The 23,817-nt window shown below is 60.6% G+C and overlaps 1 protein-coding gene and 1 long non-coding RNA gene across 2 annotated transcripts in view; one reads left to right on the top strand and one right to left on the bottom strand.

Moving 5' to 3' along the window:
• The window catches only part of LOC311204669 (sodium/glucose cotransporter 2-like), a gene marked incomplete at its 5' end in the record, with an annotated part of 44,426 nt that extends 24,783 nt beyond the window's left edge, over window positions 1-19,643 (top strand). The window contains 13 exon segments of the mRNA XM_084281064.1: window positions 276-335; window positions 1,987-2,091; window positions 4,438-4,471; window positions 4,474-4,542; window positions 5,927-6,007; window positions 8,186-8,385; window positions 10,818-10,953; window positions 12,751-12,858; window positions 14,522-14,672; window positions 17,887-18,055; window positions 18,250-18,465; window positions 18,572-18,680; window positions 19,371-19,643. Coding sequence (XP_084137190.1) covers window positions 276-335; window positions 1,987-2,091; window positions 4,438-4,471; window positions 4,474-4,542; window positions 5,927-6,007; window positions 8,186-8,385; window positions 10,818-10,953; window positions 12,751-12,858; window positions 14,522-14,672; window positions 17,887-18,055; window positions 18,250-18,465; window positions 18,572-18,680; window positions 19,371-19,537 — 1,605 coding nt within the window.
• A 2,455-nt stretch (window positions 19,644-22,098) lies between these two features.
• On the bottom strand, window positions 22,099-22,487 carry LOC311204671. The gene is made up of 2 exons (XR_014618087.1): window positions 22,410-22,487; window positions 22,099-22,287 (listed from the first exon to the last, which is right to left on the bottom strand). It is a non-coding gene; the product is annotated as an uncharacterized lncRNA (long non-coding RNA).
• Between the last annotated feature and the right edge of the window lie 1,330 nt (window positions 22,488-23,817).

Raw genomic sequence — 23,817 nt, 5'->3', positions numbered from 1 at the left:
TATACCCCCCCAATAACCCCCCTCAGAGTCCCCCCCAGACCCCTATACCCCCCTGTAGCCCCTATTGACCCCCTATAGCCCCCTATAGACCCTCTATAGATCCCCCATAATCCCCCTACACCCCTATATTCCCCCTATAGACCCCCCTATAGCCCTTATACCCCCCTAATAACCCCCCTCAGAGTCCCCCCCAGACCCCTATACCCCCCTATAGCCCCTATAGACCCCCTATAGCCCCCTATAGACCCCCTATAGCCCCTATATCCCCCCCCCAGGGCATGTTCATCGTGCTGCTGCTGGGCTGGGTCTTCGTCCCCGTGTACCTGCGGGCAGGGGTGAGGAGCTGGGGGGGGGGGGGGCTTTTGGGGGGGGGTCTGGGGGGTCCCCTGGGGGGGGCAGCCCCTTTTTGGGGGGGGGGATCCCCTTGGGGGGGTCCGGAGGGGGGGATGGACCCAATTTGGGGGGGGCTGGGGGGGGGGATCCCCCAAATTTGGGGGGGGATTTGGGGGGGGTCCCACCCACCTGTTGGGTCCTTTTTGGGGGGGGGGCTGAATTTGAGGGGGGGTCTTTGGGATTTGGGGGGGGGATCCCCTAAATGGGGGGGGGGAATAAAGAGGGGGGGGTCTAAGGTCCTTTTTGAGGGGGGGGGTGTCCATGGGGGGGTCCCCAAATTTGGGGGGGGGGTGGTTAAATGAGGGGGGGGTCCCCACCCACCTGTTGGGTCCCTTATGGGGGGGGGGGGGCTGAATTTGGGGGGGGGTCTCTGGGATTTGGGGTGGGGGTCTCCCCTAAATGGGGGGGGGGGATAAAGAGGGGGGGGTCTAAGGTCCTTTTTGAGGGGGTGGGGTTGTCCATGGGGGGGTCCCCAAATTTGGGGGGGGGGTGGTTAAATGGGGGGGGGGTCCCACCCACCTATTGGGTCCCTTATGGGGGGGGGGGCTGAATTTGGGGAGGGGTCTCTGGGATTTGGGGGGGGGTCTCCCCTAAGTAGGGGGGGGATAAAGAGGGGGGGTCTAAGGTCCTTTTTTGGGGGGGGGTGTTCATGGGGGGGTCCCCAAATTTGGGGGAGGGGGTGGTTAAATGGGAGGGGGGTCCCCACCCACCTGTTGGGGTCCTCATGGGGGGGGGTGAATTTGGGGAGGGGTCTCTGGGATTTGGGGTGGGGGTCTCCCCTAAATAGGGGGGGGGATAAAGAGGGGGGGGTCTAAGGTCCTTTTTGAGGGGGGGGTGTCCATGGGGGGGTCCCCAAATTTGGGGGGGGTGGTTAAATGGGGGGGGGTCCCACCCACCTGTTGGGTCCCTTATGGGGGGGGGGCTGTATTTGAGGGGTGGTCTTTGGGATTTGGGGGGGGGGGATCCCCTAAATGGGGGGGAGGATAAAGAGGGGGGGGTCTAAGGTCCTTTTTGAGGGGGGGGTGTCCATGGGGGGGTCCCCAAATTTGGGGGAGGGGTGGTTAAATTGGGGGGGTCCCACCCACCTATTGGGTCCCTTATGGGGGGGGGGGCTGTATTTGAGGGGGGGTCTTTGGGATTTGGGGTGGGGGTCTCCCCTAAATAGGGGGGGGGATAAAGGGGGGAGGGTCTAAGGTCCTTTTTGGGGGGGGGGTGTTCATGGGGGGGTCCCCAAATTTGGGGGGGAGTTAAATGAGGGGGGGGGTCCCACCCACCTGTTGGGGTCCTCATGGGGGGGGGCTGAATTTGGGGGGGGGTCTCTGGGATTTGGGGGGGGGATCCCCTAAATAGGGGGGGGGATAAAGAGGGGGGGGTCTAAGGTCCTTTTTGAGGGTGGGGGGTGTCTATGGGGGGGGTCCCCAAATTTGGGGGGGTTAAATGGGGGGGTCCCCACCCACCTATTGGGTCATTGCTGGGGGGGGGGGAGGGGGGTTCTCCCCCCTCCCCTGTTTTAAGGAATGAGGGGGGGGGTTTGATGGGGGGGGGATCTTTAGAGGGGACCCCCCCCTAATTAGACCCCCCCCCCAAATTGAGGTACGGACGATGCCCGAGTACCTGGGGAGGCGGTTTGGGGGGGGGAGGATCCGGCTCTACCTGGCGCTGCTCTCGCTGGGGCTCTACGTGTCCACCAAGATCTCGGTGAGGGGGGGTCTGGGGGGGGGTTGGAGGGGGTTTGAGGGGGTTTGGGGGGTTTGGGGGGGGTTTGAGGGGGTCTGGAGGGGGTTTGAGGGGGTTTGGGGAGTTTTGGGGGGGTCTGGAGGGGGTTTGGGTGGGGTTGAGGGGGTTTGGGGAGGTCTGGGGGGAGTTTGGGGGGAGTTTGGGGGGTTTTGGGGGGGGTCTGGAGGGGGTTTGAAGGGGTTTGAGGGGGTTTGGGGATTTTGGGGGGGGTCTGGAGGGGGTTTGAAGGGGTTTGAGGGGGCTTGGGGGGGTCTGGGGGCGTTTTGGGGGTGTCTGGAGGGGGTTTTGGGGGTGTTTGGGGGGGTCTGAGGGGGTTTTGGGGGGTCTGGAGGGGGTTTTGGGGTGGGTTTGGGGGGGGTTGGAGGGGGTTGGAGGGGGTTTGGGGGGTTTGGGGGGGGTTGAGGGGGTCTGGAGGGGGTTTGGGGGGGATTTGGGGTCGGGGGGTGTCTGAAGAGGTGGATTGGGGGGGGTTGGGGGGGCTGTGAGGGGGTTTTGGGGGGTCTGGAGGGGGTTTTGGGGTGGGTTTGGGGGGGGTTGAGGGGGTTTGAGGGGGCTTGTGGGGATCTGGGGGGGGGTTGGGGGGGGTCTGGGGGGGTTTTGGGGGGTTTTTGGGGTCGGGGGGGTGTCTGAAGAGGTGGTTTTGGGGGGGTTAGGGGGGTTGAGGGGCTTGGGGGGGCTCTGAGGGGGTTTTGGGGGGTCTGGAGGGGGTTTTGAGGGGGCTTGGGGAGGTCTGGGGGGTCTTGGGGGGGTTTGAGGGGGTCTGGGGGGGTCTGGGCTGGGGGGGTCTGGGGGGGTCTGGAGGGGGTTTTGGGGGGGTCTGGAGGGGGTTTTGAGGGGGCTTGGGGAGGTCTGGGGGGTCTTGGGGGGGTTTGAGGGGGTCTAGGGGGGTCTGGGGGGTCTGGAGGGGGTTTTTGGGGGGGTCTGGAGGGGTTTGAGGGGGCTTGGGCGGTCTGGGGGGGTTTGGGGGGTCTGGAAGGGGTTTTGGGGTGGGTTTGGGGGGGTTTGAGGGGGTTTGAGGGGGCTTGTGGGGGTCTGGGGGGGCTTGTGGGGGGTTGTGGGGTTTGGGGGGTCTGGGGGGAGTTTGGGGGGGTCTGGGGGGTGGGTTGGGGGTCGGGGGTGTCTGAAGAGGTGGATTTGGGGGGGTTTGGGGGGGTTTGAGGGGGTTTGGGGGGGTCGGGGGGAGTTTGAGGGGGTTTGGGGGGGTCTGGAGTGGGTTTGGGGGGGTCTGGAGGGGGTTTTGGGGTGGGTTTGCAGGGGTTTGAGGGGTTTGGGGAGTTTTGGGGGGGTCTGGAGGGGTTTGGGGGGGGTTGAGGGGGCTCTGAGGGGTTTTTGGTGGGGTCTGGAGGGGGTTTGGTGAGGGTTTTGGGGGTCTGGAGGGGGTTTTGAGGGGCTTGGGGGGCTCTGAGGGGGTTTTGGGGGGTCTGGAGGGGGTTTTGGGGTGGGTTTTGGGGGGTCTGGAGGGGGTTTGGGGGGTTGAGGGGGCTTGGGGGGTCTGGGGGATTTTGGGGGGTCTGGAGGGGGTTTGGGGGGGGTTGAGGGGGTTTGAGGGGGCTTGTGGGGGTCTGGAGGGGGGTTTGGGGGGGTTTGGGGAGGTCTGGGGGGAGTTTGGGGGGAGTTTGGGGGGTTTGGGGGGGTTTGGGGGGGTTTGAGGGGGGTTGAGGGGACTTGGGGGGGTCTGGGGGGGGGTGGGGTGGGTTTGGGGGGTCTGGGGGGGGTCTGGGGGGGTTTGGGGGTGTCTGAAGAGGTGGTTTTGGGGGGGGTTGGGGGGAGTTTGGGTGGGTTTGGGGGAGTTTGAGGGGGTTTGGGGGGGCTCTGGGGGAGTTTTGGGGGGTCTGGGGGTGGGTTGGGGTCGGGGGGTGTCTGAAGAGGTGGATTTGGGGGGGTTTGGGGGGGTTTGAGGGGGTTTGGGGGGGTCTGGGGGGGGTTGAGGGGGCTTGGGGGGGCTCTGAGGGGGTTTTGGGGGGTCTGGAGGGGGTTTTGGGGTGGGTTTGGGGGGGTTTGAGGGGGTTTGGGGGGTTTTGGGGGGGTCTGGAGGGGGTTTGGGGGGGGTGAGGGGGCTTGGGGGGTCTGGGGGCGGTTGGGGGGTCTTTGAGGGGGGGGATCATTAGGGGGGGGTCCCCCCATCCCTCCCCATCCCCCCTGACCCCTCCCCCCATCAAACAGCCCCTCCCCCACCCCCTATTGACATGATGGGGGGGGAGGGGTCTGGGGGGGGGTGTTTGGGGGGTCCTGAGGGGGTTTGGGGGGGGGGGATCATTAGGGGGGGGTCCCCCCATCCCCCCCCTGACCCCTCCATCCCCCCCCCAGGTCGACATGTTCTCCGGGGCCATTTTCATCCGCGAGCGCTGGGCTGGGACCTGCTGGGCTCGGTGGGGGCGTTACTGGGGGTCACCGCCCTGTACACCGTGACTGGTGGGACTGGGAGGCACTGGGAGGGGCTGGGAGGGGACTGGGAGGGGCTGGGAGGGGATTGGGAGGGACTGGGAGGGGACTGGGAGGGGCTGGGAGGGGACTGGGAGGGACTGGAGGGGATTGGGAGAGATTGGGAGGGACTGGGAGGTAATGGGGAGGGGGACTGGGAGGCACTGGGAGGTGCTGGGCTGGGACCTGCTGGGCTCGGTGGGGGCGTTACTGGGGTCACCGCCCTGTACACCGTGACTGGTGGGACTGGGAGGCACTGGGAGGGGCTGGGAGGGCACTGGGAGGGGCTGGGAGGGGATTGGAGGGATTGGGAGGGGATTGGGAGGGACTGGGAGGGACTGGGAGGGGCTGGGAGGGGACTGGGAGGGACTGGGAGGCACTGGGAGGGGCTGGGAAGGGATTGGGAGGGACTGGGAGGGGATTGGGAGGGGCTGGGAGGGGATTGGGGGGACTGGGATGGACTGGGAGGGATTGGGAGGGGCCAAGTGATGTGGATGGGTAACTGGGGGTAACTGGGCCCTAACTGGGGTTGACTGGTCCCTAACATGTACCTAACTAGGGGTAACTGGTCCCTAACTGGGGTAACTGGTCCCTAACTGGGGTATCTGGTCCCTAACTGGGGGTGACTGGTTCCTAACTGGGGTATCTGGTCCCTAACTGGTCCCTAACTGGGGGTGGACTGGTCCCTAACTGGGGTATCTGGTCCCTAACTGGTCCCTAATTGGGTATCGGTCCCTAACTGGTTCTTAACTGGTGGTAACTGGTCCCTAACTGGGGTATCTGGTCCCTAACTGGGGGTGACTGGTCCCTAACTGGTCCCTAACTGGGGTATCTGGTCTCTAACTGGTCCCTAACTGGGGTAACTGGTCCCTACTGGGGTTGACTGGTCCCTAACTGGTCCCTAACTGGGGGTAACTGGTCCCTAACTGGGGGTAACTGGTCCCTCACTGGGGTGTAATGGGGGTAACTGGTCCCTAACTGAGGTATCTGGTCCCTGACTGGTCCCTAACTGGGCTGACTGGTCCCTAACTGGGGGTAACTGGTCCCTCACTGGGGTGTAATGGGGGTAACTGGTCCCTAACTGAGGTATCTGGTCCCTGACTGGTCCCTAACTGGGCTGACTGGTCCCTAACTGGGGTAACTGGTCCCTAACTGGGGGTGACTGGTCCCTAACTGGTCCCTAACTGGGGTATCTGGTCCCTGACTAGTCCCTAACTGGGGGTGACTGATCCCTAACTGGTCCCTAGCTGGGGTAACTGGTCCCTAACTGGGGTGACTGGTCCCTAACTGGGGTAACTGGTCCCTAACTGGGGTGACTGGTCCCTGACTGGTCCCTAACTGGGGTGACTGGTCCCTAACTGGCCGCGTCCCGCAGGGGGGCTGGCGGCGCTGATGTACGCGGACGTGGTGCAGACCTCCATCATCATCGGCGGGGCCTCGGTGCTGGCGGTCTATGGTGGGACTGGGAGCACTGGGAGGCACTGGGAGGGGCTGGGAGGGGATTGGGAGGGACTGGGAGGGGACTGGGAGGGACTGGGAGGGGATTGGGAGGGACTGGGAGGGGCTGGGAGGGGATTGGGGGGGACTGGGAGGGCATTGGGGGGGACTGGGAGGGACTGGGAGGGACTGGGAGGGGATTGGGAGGGACTGGGAGGGGATTGGGGGGTAATGGGAGGGACTGGGAGGGACTGGGAGGGGATTGGGAGGCGCTGGGAGGGACTGGGAGGGGACTGGGAGGGGATTTAGAGGCACTGGGAGGGTACTGGGAGGTGCTGGGGAAGCCAGTTGTCCCCTGACTACCCCCATACTGGCCCTTACTGGTACATACTGGTCAGCACTGGGCGCGGTGGGGGGCTACGGGGGTCTCCGGGAGACACTGGGAAGGGATTTAGAGGCACTGGGAGAGTACTGGGAGGTGCTGGGGAAGCCAGTTGTCCCCTGACTACCCCCATACTGGCCCATACTGGTCCATACTGGTCCATACTGGTCAGCGCTGGGAGCGGTGGGGGGCTACGGGGGTCTCCGGGAGACACTGGGAAGGGCTGGAGAGGCACTGGGAGCTACTGGGAGGGTACTGGGAGGTGCTGGGGAAGCCAGTTGTCCCCTGACCACCGTCATACTGGCTCATACTGGTCCTTACTGGTCCATACTGGTCAGTACTGGGTGCAGTGGGAGTGGATTGGGAGGCACTGGGAGAGGATTTAGAGGCACTGGGAGGGTACTGGGAGGTGCTGGGGAAGCCAGTTGTCCCCTGACCACTCCCATACTGGCCCATACTGGTCCTTACTGGTCCATACTGGTCGGCACTGGGCACGGTGGGGGGCTACGGGGGTCTCCGGGAGACACTGGGAAGGGCTGGAGAGGCACTGGGAGCTACTGGGAGGGTACTGGGAGGTGCTGGGGAAGCCAGTTGTCCCCTGACCACCGTCATACTGGCTCATACTGGTCCTTACTGGTCCATACTGGTCAGTACTGGGTGCAGTGGGAGTGGATTGGGAGGCACTGGGAGGGGATTTAGAGGCACTGGGAGGGTACTGGGAGGTGCTGGGGAATCCAGTTGTCCCCTGACCACACCCTGACTACCCCATACTGGTCCTTACTGGCCCATACTGGTCCATACTGGTCCATACTGGTCAGTACTGGGCACAGTGGGGGGCTGTGGGAGACACTGGGAGGGGCTCTGGGAGACACTGGGAGGGTACTGGGAGGTGCTGGGGAAGCCAGTTGTCCCCTGACCACCCCCTGACTACCCCATACTGGCCCATACTGGTCCTTACTGGCCCATACTGGTCCATACTGGTCAGTACTGGGTGCAGTGGGAGGGGATTAGGAGGCACTGGGAGGAGATTTGGAGACACTAGGAGGGTACTGGAAGGTGCTGGGGAAGCCAGTTGTCCCCTGACAACCCCATACTGGCCCATATTGGCCCATACTGGTCCTTACTGGTCCATACTGGTCCATACTGGTCAGCGCTGGGAGCGGTGGGGGGCTACGGGGGTCTCCGGGAGACACTGGGAGGGGATTTGGAGGCACTGGGAGGGTACTGGAAGGTGCTGGTGAAGCCAGTTGTCCCCTGAACCCCCCCATACTGGCCCATACTGGTCCTTACTGGTCCATACTGGTCCATACTGGTCAGTACTGGGCACAGTGGGGGGCTGTGGGAGACACTGGGAGGGGCTCTGGGAGACACTGGGAGGGTACTGGGAGGTGCTGGGGAAGCCAGATGTCCCCTGACTACCCCATACTGGCCCATACTGGCCCATACTGGTCCTTACTGGTCCTTACTGGTCCATACTGGTCAGCACTGGGCACGGCGGGGGGCTACGGGGGTCTCCAGGAGAAACTGGGAAGGGCTGGAGAGGCACTGGGAGCTACTGGGAAGAACCTAGGAGGTGCTGGGGAAGCCAGTTGTCCCCTGACCACTGCCATTCTGGCTCATACTGGTCCTTACTGGTCCATACTGGTCCATACTGGTCAGTACTGGGTGCAGTGGGAGGGGATTAGGAGGCACTGGGAGGGGATTTAGAGGCACTGGGAGGGTCCTGGGAGGTGCTGGGGAATCCACTTGTCCCCTGACCCCCCCATACTGGCCCATACTGGTCCTTACTGGTCCATACTGGTCCATACTGGTCAGCGCTGGGAGCGGTGGGGGGCTACGGGGGTCTCCGGGAGCTCTACCCGCTGGCGCTGGCGCCCAACGTGACGGGTCCCTGCGGGCGCCCCCGGCCCGACGCCTTCCACCTCCTGCGGCACCCGCGGACGGGGGACCTGCCCTGGCCGGGGCTCCTGCTGGGACTGGGAATCATCTCCGCCTGGTACTGGTGCACCGACCAGGTGGGACTGGGAGGCACTGGGAGGGGACTGGGAGGGACTGGGAGAGGATTGGGAGGGACTGGGAGGCACTGGGAGGCACTGGGAGAGGATTGGGAGGGGATTTGGGGGGACTGGGATGGACTGGGAGGGACTGGGAGGGTACTGGGAGGCACTGGGAGGGTACTGGGATGAACTGGGAGGCACTGGGAGGGGATTGGGAGGCACTAGGAGGCACTGGGTGGACACTGGGATGCCACTGGGATGGACTGGGAGGCACTGGGAGGGGATTGGGAGGACACTGGGATGGACTGGGAGGGACTGGAAGGCACTGGGAGGGGATTGGGAGGGCACTGGGAGGCACTGGGAGGCACTGGGAGGGGATTGGGAGGACACTGGCATAGACTGGGAGAGAATGGGAGGCACTGGGAGGGGACTGGGAGAGCACTGGGATGGACTGGGAGGCACTGGGATGGGATTGGGAGGACACTGGGAGGGTACTGGGATAGACTGGGAGGCACTGGGAGGCAGTGGGAGGGGATTGGGAGGCACTGGGAGGGGACTGGGAGGGACTGGGAGGCACTGGGAGGGGACTGGGAGGGACCTGCCCTGGCCGGGGCTCCTGCTGGGACTGGGAATCATCTCCGCATGGTACTGGTGCACCGACCAGGTGGGACTGGGAGGCACTGGGAGGGGACTGGGGGGGAATGGGAGGGACTGGGAGGGGCTGGGAGAGGATTGGGAGGCACTGGGAGGCACTGGGAGGCACTGGGATGGGACTGGGATGGACTGGGAGGCACTGGGAGGGGATTGGTAGGGTACTGGGAGGGCACTGGGAGGCACTGGGAGGCACTGAGAGGGACCTGCCCTGGCTGGGACTCCTGCTGGGACTGGGAATCATCTCCGCATGGTACTGGTGCACCGACCAGGTGGGACTGGGAGGCACTGGGAGGGGACTGGGAGGGAATGGGAGGGGATTGGGAGGGACTGGGAGGCACTGGGAGGCACTGGGAGAGGATTGGGAGGGGATTTGGGGGCACTGGGATGGACTGGGAGGGGACTGGGAGGGGACTGGGAGGCACTGGGAGGGTACTGGGATGAACTGGGAGGCACTGGGAGGGGACTGGGAGGCACTGGGAGGGGATTGGGACAGACTGGGAGGCACTGGGAGGGCACTGGGATAGACTGGGAGGCACTGGGAGGGGATTGGGAGGACACTGGCATGGACTGGGAGAGAATGGGAGGCACTGGGAGGGGACTGGGAGGGCACTGGGAGGCACTGGGAGGCACTGGGAGGCCACTGGGATGGACTGGGAGGCACTGGGAGGGGATTGGGAGGCCACTGGGATGGGATTGGGAGGCACTGGGAGGGGATTGGGAGGACACTGGGAGGGTACTGGGATAGACTGGGAGGCACTGGGAGGCACTGGGAGGGGACTGGGAGGCACTGGGAGGGGATTGGGAGGCACTGGGAGGCACTGGGAGGCACTGGGAGGGACCTGCCCTGGCCGGGGCTCCTGCTGGGACTGGGAATCATCTCCGCGTGGTACTGGTACACCGACCAGGTGGGACTGGGAGGCACTGGGAAGGGACTGGGAGGGGATTGGGAGGGACTGGGAGGGGTTTAGAGGGGATTGGGAGGCACTGGGAGGCACTGGGAGAGGATTGGGAGGGGATTTGGGGGGACTGGGATGGACTGGGAGGGACTGGGAGGGTACTGGGAGGCACTGGGAAGGTACTGGGAGGCACTGGGAAGGTACTGGGATGGACTGGAAGGGACTGGGAGGCACTGGGAGGGGACTGGGAGGGGACTGGGAGGGACTGGGAGGCACTGGGAGGGGATTGGGTGTGTAACTGGTGGTTAACTGGTGTGTAACTGGTGTGTAACTGGTGTGATACTGGGTGTAACTGGTGTGTAACTGGTGTCACTGGTGTGATACTGGGTGTAACTGGTGTGTAACTGGGGTAACTGGTCAGTAACTGGTGTGTAGCTGGTGTGACTGGTCAGTAACTGGTGTGTAACTGGTGTGACTGGTCAGTAACTGGTTCCTAACTGGTGTGACTGGTGTGTAACTGGTGTAACTGGTGGGTAACTGGTGTGTAAGTGGTGCAACTGGTGTGATACTGGTGTATAACTGGTGTAACTATTGGTTAACTGGTGTGTAACTGGTCAGTAACTGGTGTGTAATTGGGGTAACTGGTGTGTAACTGGTGTGTAACTGGTGTGTAACTGGTCAGTAACTGGTCAGTAACTGGTGTGACTGGTCAGTAACTGGTGTGTAACTGGTCAGTAACTGGTGCGTAACTGGTGTGACTGGTGGGTAACTGGTGTGTAAGTGGTGTAACTGGTCAGTAACTGGTGTAACTGGTCAGTAACTGGTGTGTAACTGGGGTAACTGGTGTGATACTGGTGTCACTGGTGTGATACTGGGGTAACTGGTGTGCCCGGTGCGCAGGTGATCGTGCAGCGCTGCCTGGCCGGCCGCTCCCTGCGCCACGTCCGCGCCGGCTGCGTGGCCTGTGGGTACCTCAAGGTGCTGCCCATGTTCCTCATGGTGCTGCCCGGCATGGCCGCCCGCGTCCTCTTCCCCGGTCAGTGCCCAGTACGGCCCAGTCCGCACCAGTAGGGACCAGTACAGACCAGTATAGGCCAGTCCGGGACCAGTACGGCCCTGTGAAACCCGGTATGGCCCAGTGAGGCCTAGTGTGGCCTAGTGCGGCCTAGTGTGGCCTAGTGAGGCCTAGTACAGCCCCATGCAGCCTTATGTGCCCCAGTACAGCCCAGTATGGCCCAGTACATCCCAGTATGGCCTAGTACAGCCCTGTGCAGCCTTGTGTGCCCCAGTACAGCCCAGTATGGCCCAGTACAGCCCAGTACAACCCAGTATGACCTAGTGAGGCCTAGTGCAGCCTAATGAGGCCTAGTACAGCCCCGTGCAGCCTTATGTGCCCCAGTACAGCCCAGTATGGCCCAGTACAGCCCAGTATGGCCTAGTGTGGCCTAGTGAGGCCTAGTGAGGCCTAGTACAGCCCCCTAGGGGCAGCCTTATGCACCCCAGTACAGCCCAGTATGGCCCAGTACAGCCCAGTATGGCCTAGTGCGGCCTAGTGCAGCCTAGTGAGGCCTAGTACAGCCCCCTAGGGCAGCCTTATGCACCCCAGTATGGCCCAGTATGGCCCAGTACAGCCCAGTATGGCCTGGTGTGGCCCAGTGAGGCCTAGTACAGCTCCATGCAGCCTTATGCGCCCCAGTACAGCCCAGTATGGCCCAGTACAGCCCAGTACAGCCCAGTATGGCCCAGTGCAGCCTGATGCGGCCTAATGAGGCCTAGTACAGCCCCCTAGAGCAGCCTTATGTGCCTCAGTACAGCTCAGTATGGCCCAGTACAGCCCAGTGCAACCCAGTATGGCCTAGTGAGGCCTAGTGAGGCCTAGTACAGCTCCGTGCAGCCTTATGTGCCCCAGTACAGCCCTGTGCAACCCAGTATGGCCCAGTGAGGCCTAGTGCAACCCAGTATGGCCTAGTGAGGCCCAGTGAGGCCCAGTACAGCCCTGTGCAGCCTTGTGTGCCCCAGTACAGCCCAGTATGGCCCAGTACAACCCAGTGCAACCCAGTATGACCTAGTGAGGCCTAGTGCGGCCTAATGAGGCCTAATGAGGCCTAGTACAGCCCCGTGCAGCCTTATGTGCCCCAGTACAGACCAGTATGGCCCAGCACAGACCAGTGCAACCCAGTATGGCCTAGTGAGGCCTAGTGCAGCCTAGTGAGGCCTAGTACAGCCCTGTGCAGCCTTGTGTGCCCCAGTACAGCCCAGTATGGCCCAGTACAACCCAGTGCAACCCAGTATGACCTAGTGAGGCCTAGTGCGGCCTAATGAGGCCTAATGAGGCCTAGTACAGCCCCGTGCAGCCTTATGTGCCCCAGTACAGACCAGTATGGCCCAGCACAGACCAGTGCAACCCAGTATGGCCTAGTGAGGCCCAGTGAGGCCCAGTACAGCCCTGTGCAGCCTTGTGTGCCCCAGTACAGGCCAGTACAGCCCAGTCCAGCCCAGTGCGGCCCAGTACGGCCCAGTACAGCACAGTATGGCCCAGTCCAGCCCAGTGCAGCCCAGTGTGTCCTCCTACAACCTAGTCCAACCCAGTAAAGCCCATCGTGGCCCAGTGAATCCCAGTGTGGAGCCCAGTACAACCCAGTACAGCCCAGTAAGGCCCAGTAAGGCCCAACACAGCGGCCCAGCACACCCTCTCCCTACAGCCATCCAACATGGCGGCCCAATATGTCCCCCCCCCATTGATGCCACAATCCCCCCTCCCCCCCCCAACCCCAGTAAGTCCCAGTAACTCCCAGTAAGTCCCAGTAACTCCCAGTAACGCCTCCCCCCACAGAGGAAGTGGCCTGCGCAGACCCCCAGAGCTGCGGCCGAGCCTGCGGGACCCCCTGGGGCTGCTCCAACGTGGCTTATCCCCGGCTGGTGATGCGCCTGCTGCCCGAGGGTACTGGTGATACTGGTTATACTGGGGATACTGGGGGGAGGGGGGGTGTTATTTGCATGTTATTTGGGGCTATTAGCGGGTTATTAGGGGTTATTAGCATGTTATTAGTGGCTATTAGCATGTTATTACTGGCTATTAGCAGTTATTAGGGGCTATTAACACGTTATTAGTGGCTATTAGCGCCTTATTAGGGACTATTAGTGGTTATTAGGGGCTACTAGCATGTTATTAGGGGCTTTTTGTGGCTATTAGCGTGTTATTAGGTGTTATTAGGGACTATTAGCTTTTATTAGTGGCTAGTAGTGCGTTATTAGTGGCTATTACCATGTTATTAGTGGCTATTAGCAGTTATTAGGGGTTATTAGGGGCTATTAACACGTTATTAGTGGCTATTAGCACCTTATTAGGGACTATTAGTGGTTATTAGGGGCTATTAGCACGTTATTAGGGGCTTTTTGTGGCTATTAGTGTGTTATTATTAGGACTATTAGCAGTTATTAGTGATTAGTAGCACGTTATTAGTGGTTATTAGGGGCTATTACCGTGTTATTAGTGGCTATTAGTGTTATTATTAGGACTATTAGCGGTTATTAGTGATTAGTAGTGCGTTATTAGTGGTTATTAGGGGCTATTACCGTGTTATTAGTGGCTATTAGCAGTTATTAGGGGTTATTAGCGGGTTATGAGTGGCCATTAGTGCCTTCTTGGGGGATAAAAGCGCGTTATTGGGGGGAATTAGGGTGTTGTTAGCGGTTATTAGGTGCTATTAACATGTTATTAGTGGCTATTAGCGCATTATTAGGGGTTATTAGAGGTTATTAGTGGCTATTAACATGTTATTACTGGCTATTAGCAGTTATTAGGGGTTATTAGGGGCTATTAACACGGTTTTAGTGGCTATTAGCGCCTTATTAGGGACTATTAGTGGTTATTAGGGGCTATTAGCACGTTATTAGGGGCTTTTTGTGGCTATTAGTGTGTTATTATTAGGACTATTAGCGGTTATTAGTGATTAGTAGCGCGTTATTAGTGGTTATTAGGGGCTATTACCGTGTTATTAGTAGCTATTAGCAGTTATTAGGGTTTATTAGCAGGTTATTATTGGCCATTAGCACCTCCTTGGGGGCTACAAGTGTGTTATTGGGGGGAATTAGGGTGTTGTTAGCGGTTATTAGGTGCTATTAACATGCTATTAGTGGCTATTAGCGCGTTATTAGGGGTTATTAGAGGCTATTAGTGGGTATTACCGCGTTATTAGGTGTTATTAGTGGCTGTGGGCACATTATTGGGGGCCGTTAGCGCCTGATTAGGAGCTATTAGGGCATTATTAGGGCCTGTGAGGACGTTATTAGGTGTTATTAGAGGATATTAGCACTTTATTAAGTGTTATTAGGGGCTATTAGCAGGTTATTAGGGGTTATTTCGGCTATTAGCGCGTTATTAGAGGCTATTAGCACATTATTAGTGGCTATTAGCGGGTTATTAGTGGCTATTAACGGGTTATTAGAGGTTATTAGCGGCTATTAGCGGCTATTAGCAGGTTATTAGTGCCTATTAGCGGCTATTAGCTTGTTATTAGAGGCTGTTATCAGGCCGTGGGGGCTGTGGGGGGGGCCGTGCTGCCCCCCCACACCCCTCACCCACCCCCCTCACCCCCCCCCAGGCCTGCGGGGGCTGATGCTGGCGGTGGTCCTGGCCGCGCTCATGTCCTCCCTGGCCTCCATCTTCGCCAGCTCTGGGGCCCTCTTCACCTTCGATGTCTATCGGCGCCTTCGGCCTCAGGCCGGGCCCCGGCACCTCCTCATCGTCGGCAGGTGAGGGGGGGAGAGGGGTCTTTTGGGGAGGGGGGGTGGGGTAGGGTGGGGGGCACCCATCAGTTGGGAGCTCAGGTCTACCCCAGTCAATGGGGCTCAAGGCCTTTGAGGGGGGATGGGCACCCAGGTGTCAAGGTTGGGGGGGTCTGGGGGGCACCCAAGGGCTTGAGAGGGCACCCAGGGGACATGGGGGGCACCCAGAGGACTTGGGGGGGCACCCAGGGGTCTGGGGGGTCTTTTGGGGGTGGTTAGGGGGCTGGAGGGGTGGGGGCACCCATGGGTTGGGAGCTCAGGTCTACCCAGTCAATGGGGCTCAAGGCCTTTGAGGGGGGATGGGCACCCAGGTGTCAAGGTTGGGGGGGGTCTGGGAAGGGTCTGGGGGGCACCCAAGGGTTTGAGAGGGCACCCAGAGGACTTAGAGGGGCACCCAGGGGTCTGGGGGGTCTTTTGGGGGTGGTTGGGGGGCTGGATGGGTGGGGGCACCCATGGGTTGGGAGCTCAGGTCTACCCAGTCAATGGGGCTCAAGGCCTTTGAGGGGGGATGGGCACCCAGGTGTCAAGGTTGGGGGAGCCTGGGAAGGGTCTGGGGGGCACCCAAGGGTTTGAGAGGGCACCCGGGGGACTTGGGAGGGCACCCAGGGGTCTGGGGGGTCTTTTGGGGGTGGTTGGAGGGGTGGGGGGTGGGGGCACCCATCATTTGGGAGCTCAGGTCTACCCCAGTCAATGGGGCTCAAGGTCTTGGGTGGGGGGACGGACACCCCGGTGTCAAGGTTGGGGGGGCCTGGGGGGCACCCAAGGGTTTGAGAGGGCACCCAGAGGACTTGGGGGGGGGCACCCAGGGGTCTGGGGTGTCATTTGGGGGTGGTTAGGGGGCTGGATGGGTGGGGGGTGGGGGCACCCATGGGTTGGGAGCTCAGGTCTACCCCAGTCAAAGGGGCTCAAGGCCTTTGAGGGGGGGATGGGCACCCAGGTGTCAAGGTTGGGGGGGCCTGGGGGGCACCCAAGGGTTTGAGAGGGCACCCAGGAGACTTGGGGGGGCACCCAGGGGTCTGGGGGGTCTTTTGGGGGTGGTTGGATGGGTGGGGGGTGGGGGCACCCATCATTTGGGAGCTCAGGTCTACCCAGTCAATGGGGCTCAAGGCCTTTGAGGGGGGATGGGCACCCAGGTGTCAAGGTTGGGGGGGTCTGGGAAGGGTCTGGGGGGCACCCAAGGGTTTGAGAGGGCACCCAGAGGACTTAGAGGGGCACCCAGGGGTCTAGGGGGGTCTTTTGGGGGTGGTTGGGGGGCTGGAGGGGTGGGGGCACCCATGGGTTGGGAGCTCAGGTCTACCCAGTCAATGGGGCTCAAGTACTTTGGGGGGGGGTGTCAAGGTTGGGGGTCTTCAGGGTGGTCTGGGGGGGCACCCAGAGGTTTAGGGGGGTACCTAGGGGTCTGGGGGAGCACTCAGGGGGCCGGGAGGGGCACCCAAGGTGTCGGGGGGACTGTTGGGGGGGTACCCATCATTTGGGAGCTCAGGTCTACCCATTCAATGACCCACCCCAGGGATCCATCTAGAGTGGGGGGGGGGGGGGCATCACTTGGGGGTCCCCCCACCCCGACCCCCTAAAGATGAACCTCCCGGGGGGTGGGTGGATTTTGGGGGGGTGTCCCCAGGCTGTGGAGTGGCGCCATGGTGGGGCTGAGTCTTTTGGGGGGCCTGGGAGGGGCACCCAGCATTCGGGAGCTCAGGTCTACCCATTTAATGACCCACCCCAAGGATCCATCTAAGAGGCGGGGGGGGGCATCATTTGGGGGCCCCCCCACCCCGACCCCCTAAAGGTGAACCTCCCGTGGGGGGGGGGTGGATTTTGGGGGGGGGGTCCCCAGGCTGTGGATCAGCGCCATGGTGGGGCTAAGTCTTTTGGGGGGGGGGGGGGAGGGGCACCCATCATTTGGGAGCTCAGGTCTACCCATTCAATAGGCCTATGACCCACCCCAGGGATCAATTTGGGGGGGGGGGGGGGGGCATCACTTGGGGGTCCCCCCACCCTGACCCCCTAAAGATGAACCTCCCAGGGGGGGTGTGGATTTTAGGGGGGGGGGTCCCAGGCTGTGGATCGCAGCCATGGTGGGGCTAAGTATTTTGCGGGGGGGGGCTGGTGGGGGGGGTTAAGAGGGGCACCCAGCATTTGGGAGCTCAGGTCTACCCATTCAATAGACCTATGACCCACCCCAGGGATCAATTTGGGGGGGGGGGGGGGGGGGCATCACTTGGGGGTCCCCCCCACCCCGACCCCCTAAAGATGAACCTCCTGGGGGGGGGGGGATTTTGGGGAGGGGGGTCCCCAGGCTGTGGATCGGAGCCATGGTGGAGATGAGTCTTTTGGGGGGGGGTGGGAGGGGCACCCATCATTTGGGAGCTCAGGTCTACCCATTGAATAGGCCTATGACCCACCCCAGGGATCAATTTGGGGGGGGGGGGGGGCATCACTTGGGGGTCCCCAAACCCCGACCCCCTAAAGATGAACCTCCCGGGGGGTGTGTGGATCTTGGGGGGTGTCCCCAGGCTGTGGATTAGCGCCATGGTGGGGCTGAGTCTTTTGGGGGGGGCTGGGAGGGGCACCCAGCGTTTGGGAGCTCAGGTCTACCCATTCAATAGACCTATGACCCACCCCTGGGATCAATTTGGGGGGGGGGGGGGGGGCATCACTTGGGGGTCCCCCCACCCCGACCCCCTAAAGATGAACCTCCCGGGGTGTGTGTGGATTTTGGGGGGTGTCCCCAGGCTGTGGATTGGCGCCATGGTGGGGCTGAGTCTTTTGGGGGGGCTGGAGGGAGGGGGGCTGTGGGAGGGGCACCCAGCGTTTGGGAGCTCAGGTCTACCCATTCAATGACCCACCCCAGGGATTCATCTAAGGAGTGGGGGGGGGGGGGGCATCACTTGGGGGTCCCCCCACCCCGACCCTCTAAAAATGAACCTCCCGGGGGGTGGGTGGATTTTGGGGGGGGGTCCCCAGTCTGTGGATCAGCGCCATGGTGGGGCTGAGTCTTTTGGGGGGGCTGGGAGGGGCACCTAGCATTTGGGAGCTCAGGTCTACCCATTCAATAGACCTATGACCCACCCCAGGGATCAATTTGGGGGAGGGGGGGGGCATCACTTGGGGGTCCCCCCACCCCGACCCCCTAAAGATGAACCTCCCGGGGGGTGGGTGGATTTTGGGGGGGGGTCCCCAGGCTGTGGATTGGCGCCATGGTGGGGCTGAGCCTGGCTTGGCTGCCGGTGGTGGAGGCAGCAAGGGGGGGGCAGCTCTTCGACTACATCCAAGCAGTGGGGAGTTACCTGGCCCCCCCAGTCGCCGCCGTCTTCTTCCTCGCCGTCTTCGTCCCCCGAGTTAACGAGCCTGTGAGTAATTAGGGGGACCCCTCCCCTAATTAACCCACCCACCCCTCAATCAATCCCCCTCCCTAATTAAGAGAACCCCCCCCAAAACACCACCCCCCCCCCGTTGACCCCTTAAGAATGATGCTGACCCCACCCCCCCCCCCTTCTTCTTCTTCCTCCTCCTCCTCCTCCTCCCCCCCACACCCCTTTTTTAGGGTGCATTTTGGGGTCTCCTGGGGGGGTTGGGGTTGGGTTTAGGCCGCTTGATCCCCGAGTTCGTTTTGGGGACGGGGACATGTGAGACCCCCGGGCTTTGCCCCCCCTTTGTTTGTGGCCTTCACTACCTGCACTTCGCCGCCCTCCTCTTCCTCGCCACCGGCCTCATCGTCATCGGCGTCTCCCTCTGTTACCCGCCCATCCCACGCCAGCACGTGAGTAGAGGGGGGCTTTTGGGGGGGGGGGAGGCACCCCCAGGGGTGTCACACACCCACCTATCCCCCCCCATCCCTCCCCCCCCCCCCCCCAAAATCTCCTCAGCTTCATCGGTTGGTCTTCAGCCTCCGCAACAGCCAAGAGCCGCGGGTTGACCTTGACCTCCTTGACCTTGGGCAACCCAAAAATGGGGCTGGGGGGGGCCAAGTAGAAGGTAAAGGTAATTTTTGGGGAACACCCACCCCCCCCAAAAGGTTTTGGGGTGGGGGGGGGGGGGCAACTAAAGGGGGAGCTGGTGTTTGGGAGCTCAGGTCTACCCAGGTGATGTGGGTGGAGGTCTTAAGGGAGGGTACTCAGGGGGGTGGGGGGGACCCAATGGGGCTGGGGGCACCTTGGGTGGGGGCACTGAGAGCTGGGGGGGCACCCAGGGGATGAGGTTAGGGGGTGGGGGCACCCCAGATCTTAAGGGGGTACCCAGGGGTCTGAGGGGGGACCTGGGGGGGGTTAACTGGGGGGCACTCAGGGGGGTGGGGGGACACCAAATGGGTCTGGGGGCACCTTGGGGGGGGCACTGAGAGCTGGGGGAGGTACCCAGGGGGTGAGATTAGGGGGTGGGGGCACCCCAGCACTTAAGGGGGTACCCAGGGGTCTGAGGGGGGACCTGGGGGGGATCAAGAGAGGATGAACTGCGGGTGGGGAGGGGGTCTTGGGCTGGACACAGGGGTCGTGGGGAGGGGGGGCAGGCAGCTGTGGGGGAGCATGGAGGGATTTGGGGGGGGAGGCTCTGGGGAGGGGTCTTGGGGAGCACCCTGGGAGCCCATGGGACACCCAAGGTTGGGTCCCAGGGACTGACACCCACCCCCCACCTTCCTCCCCTCCTCCCCCCCCCCCTCCCCAATTCCAGATGTGGAGGCAGAACCAGGAGCACAGGGGGCGGGGCCACCAGAGGAGGGGGGAGGGGCCATCCCCGAGGCCCCACCCCCCAAGGACGGACTGTGGGACCGCGTGGTCGACGCCAACGCGCTCATCCTGATGGCCGTGGCCGTCTTCCTCTGGGGGTACTTTGCCTGAACAACCCCCCCAATTCCCCTCCCCAACCCTGAAATGACCCAAAATCTGGGGAAAATGGCACAAAACGAGCCCTGAGGGGGCTGAAAAGTGAATTAAACGGCCTGAAACGGGCAAAAATTGGAGTGAAATGGCCCAAAATGAGACAAAAATGGCCCAAAATGAGATTAAAATGGCCCAAAATGAGATTAAAATGGCCCAAAATGAGATTAAAATGGCCCAAAATGAGACGAAAATGGCCCAAAATGAGATTAAAATGGCCCAAAATGAGATTAAAATAGCCTGACAGAAGAAAAGACACAAAAATGGATCAAAACTGCCCCAAATGAGAGGAAAATCACCTGAAATGACACAAAAATGGCCCAAAACAAGAGGAAAATGGCCCAAAATGATGAAAAAATGACCCAAACCAAGACAAAACTGGCCCAAAAATACTCAAAACTGATCCCAAATGACCCAAAATGACCTGAAAATGGCCCAAGCCAACATGAAAATGGCCCAAAATGACATAAAATGGACCAAAATGACATGAAAATGGCCTGGAATGAACAGAAAATGGCCCAAAATGACACAAAATGGCCCAAAATGACATAAAAATGGCCCCAAATGAGACAAAACTGGTCTGAAATGATACAAAAATGGCCCAAAATCAGAATGGCCCAAAATGACCCCAAAATTGACTGAAATGACTTGAAAAATGGCCAAAAATGAGATGAAAATGACCTGAAACAAAATGAGAATGGCCCAAACAAACCCAAATATGGCCTGAAATGACCAAAAATGGTCGAAAATGAGATGAAAATGGCCCAAAATGACATGAAAAGGTCCTGAAATGACCTAAAACTGGCCCAAAATGAGACGTAATGGCCCTAAATGACCCCAAAATGGTGGAAAACATCCCAAAAAATGCCTGAAATGAGATGAAATGGCCCAAAATGATCCCAAAATGGCCCAAAACAGCCCCAAACCGGGTCAAACTTAGATGAAAATGGCCCAAAATAACCCGAAACTGGCCCCAAATGAGGCAAAACCTGCCCAAAATGAGCCAAAATTGGCCTGAAATGATCCAAACCCCCAGTAAAATGCCCCAAATCCTGACTAAAAAGGCCCCAAATGACAAAAAAAGAGGCAAAACCAGCTCTGAACGAGCCAAATTTGGCCTAAAGTGGCCCAAAACTAAGCCCAAAGGGGCCTAAACAGGCCCAAACCCACCCGAAAGGCCCAAACTGAGGTGAAATCACCCCAAATGAGGAGAAAACGGCCCCAAAAAGGCCCCAAGCGACACAAAATGGTCTGAAATGACCCAAAATGAGACAAAAGCGGTTCAGAGCGGCCCAAAATCGGGCCTAAAATGGCCCAAACTGGCCTGAACCAGCCTAAAATGGCCTAAACCGGCCTAAACCAGACTGAACCTGACTAAAATGGTGCAAACTGGCCTAAAATGGCCTGGAATGGCCTAAAATTGCCTAAATTGGCCTAAAACAGCATGAACTGGCCTAGAATGGCCCAAACTGGCCTAAACCATCCTAAAATGGCCTAGAATGGCCCAAACTGGCCTAAACCAGCTCAAACTGGCCTAAAATGACCTAATCCAGCTATAAACCAGCCAAAAATGGCCCCAACCAGCCCAGAATAGCCCAAACTGGTCTAAAATGGCCTGAACTGGCCCAAACTGGCCTAAAATGGCCTGGCCTGGCCTAAAATTGCTTAAACCAGGCTAAAATGGCCCAAACTGGCCTAAACCAGCCTAAACTGGCCTAAAATGGCTTAAATTGGCCTAAAATGACTCAAATTGGCCTAGAATGACCCAAACTGGCCTAGAATGACCCAAACTGGCCTAAAATGGCCTGGACTGGCTTAAACCTGTCTAAACCAGGCCTAAACTGGGTTTAAACGATCCAAACTGGCCTAAAATGGCCTGAACTGGCCTAAAATGACTCAAACTGGCCTAGAATGACCCAAACTGGCCTAAAATGGCCTGGACTGGCTTAAACTTGCCTAAACCAGGCCTAAACTGGGTTAAAATGGCCTAAACTGGCCTAAAATGGCCCAAACTGGCCTAAACCAGCATGAAGTGGCTTAAAATGACTCAAACTGGCCTAAAATGGCCCAACCTGGCCTAAACCAGCCTAAACTGGCCTAAAACGGCCTGAACTGGCCTAAAATGACTCAAAGTGGCCTAGAATGGCCCAAACTGGCCTAAAATGGCCTGGCCTGGCCTAAAGTTGCCTAAACCAGGCCTAAACTGGGTTAAAATGGCCCAAACTGGCCTAAACTGGCCTAAACTGGGCTAAAATGGCCCCACCCCACCCCCAAATTTTGCCCCCCAGGTGGAAACACCCCAAAGTGGGACAAGACCAGCCCCTCCCCCCCCGCCCTGTGACATGACATCACACACCCCCCCATGACATCACCCCCCCATGACATCACCCCACGCCCCCCCAATGACATCACCCACCCCCCCCGATGACATCACACACCCCCCAATGACATCACACCCCCCGATGACATCACCCCCCCTCCCCAATGACATCACCCCCCCCCCCCAATGACATCACACTCCGTTTGCTGAGTCAAAACCCCATCTCTTCGCCCCTCCCCCCACCCCCACCCGGGTTGGGGGTTGGGGGTGGGGGGTGTCCAAGGTCAGCATCTCATTGGACGACGGGCTGGGTGGCCCCGCCCCAGTCCAGCTCCCATTCGTCGGGGGCCAGGAGGTGCCCGCCGCGTCTCCCAACCAGCTTCCTCCAGCCCTGGGAGGAGGAGGAGGAGGAAGGGGGGGGGGATGACATCACCGTGACGTCATAATAGGGAGCTCAGGAGGGGGGCGATGACGTCACGGGGGTGGTGATGACGTCACGGCGACGCTGCTTACCGCGCAGGAAGGCCGGGCCCAGCGTGCGCCAAACCCGCGAGGTCTCGGCCAGGACCCCCCAGGGCACCGTCCCGGGGGCTGGGGGGAGGGGAAGGACCCGTTATTGACCCCCCCTTCAAATAGGGGACACCCCAAAATACCCCCCCGGGACCCCAAAATACCCCCCCAGGACCCCAAATCCACCCCCAGGACCCCAAAATGACACCAGGACCCCCCAAAAAGACTCCAAAACCCACCCAGGGACCCCCAAAATACCCCCTCAGGACCCCAAATCTACCCCCTGGGACCCCCAAAATTCCCCCCAGGACCCCAAAATACCCCCCAGGACCCCAAATCCACCCCCTGGGACCCCCAAAATCCCCCCAGGACCCCAAAATACCCCCCAGGACCCCAAAATGACACCAGGACCCCCCAAAACCACCCCAAAACCCACCCAGGGACCCCCAAAATACCCCCCAGGACCCCCAAAATACCCCCCCAGGACCCCCCAAATACCCCCCAAGGACACCAAATCCACCCCCTGGGACCCCAAAATCCCCCTCAGGACCCCAAAATACCCCCCAGGACCCCAAATCCACCCCCAGGGACCCCAAAATACCCCCCAGGACCCCAAATCCACCCCCTGGGACCCCCAAAATCCCCCCCAGGACCCCAAAATGACACCAGGACCCACCAAAACCACCCCAAAACCCACCCAGGGACCCCCCAAATCCCCCTCAGGACCCCAAATCCACCCCCAGGGATCCCCAAAATCCCCCCCAGGGACCACAGATCCCCCCTCAGATCACCAGGGACCCCCAAAATACCCCCCTAGGACCCCAAAATGACACCAGGACCCCCCAAAACCCTCCAGGGACCACCCAAATACCCCCCCAAGCCACCAAATCGACCCCCTGGAACCCCAAAATCCCCCCCAGGACCCCAAAATGACACCAGGACCCCCACAAACCACCCCAAAACCCCCCAGGGACCCCCAAAATACCTCCCAGGACCCCAAAATACCCCTCCAGGACCCCAAATCCACCCCCAGGGACCCCCAAAATCCCCCCCAGGGACCCCAGATCCCCCCTCAGATCACCAGGGACCCCCAAAATACCCCCCTAGGACAACAAAATACCCCCTGGGACGCCCAAAATCCCCCCAGGACCTCAAAATCCCCCCCAGGACCCCAAATCCACCCTCTGGGGAACCCCAGGGACCCCAGCACCCCCTCAACACCCCCCCAAATCCCCTTCTGGGACCCCAATATGACCCCCCAACCCCTACCCCCCCCCAAATCCCCCTCAAACCCCTCTAGACCCCCCCAAGACCCCCAAAATCCCCTTCTGGGACCCCAATATGACCCCCCAAAAACCCCTCCCAGCCCCCCAAATCCCCCCCAGACCCCCCCCAATCCCCCCCAAATCCC

This window comes from Gallinula chloropus (assembly GCF_964237585.1).
Source record: "Gallinula chloropus genome assembly, contig: HAP1_SCAFFOLD_364, whole genome shotgun sequence".
In the NCBI taxonomy this organism is placed as follows: domain Eukaryota; kingdom Metazoa; phylum Chordata; class Aves; order Gruiformes; family Rallidae; genus Gallinula; species Gallinula chloropus.
Note: the sequence above shows the minus strand (reverse complement) of the source record. Positions and strands in the feature narration are given on the sequence as shown.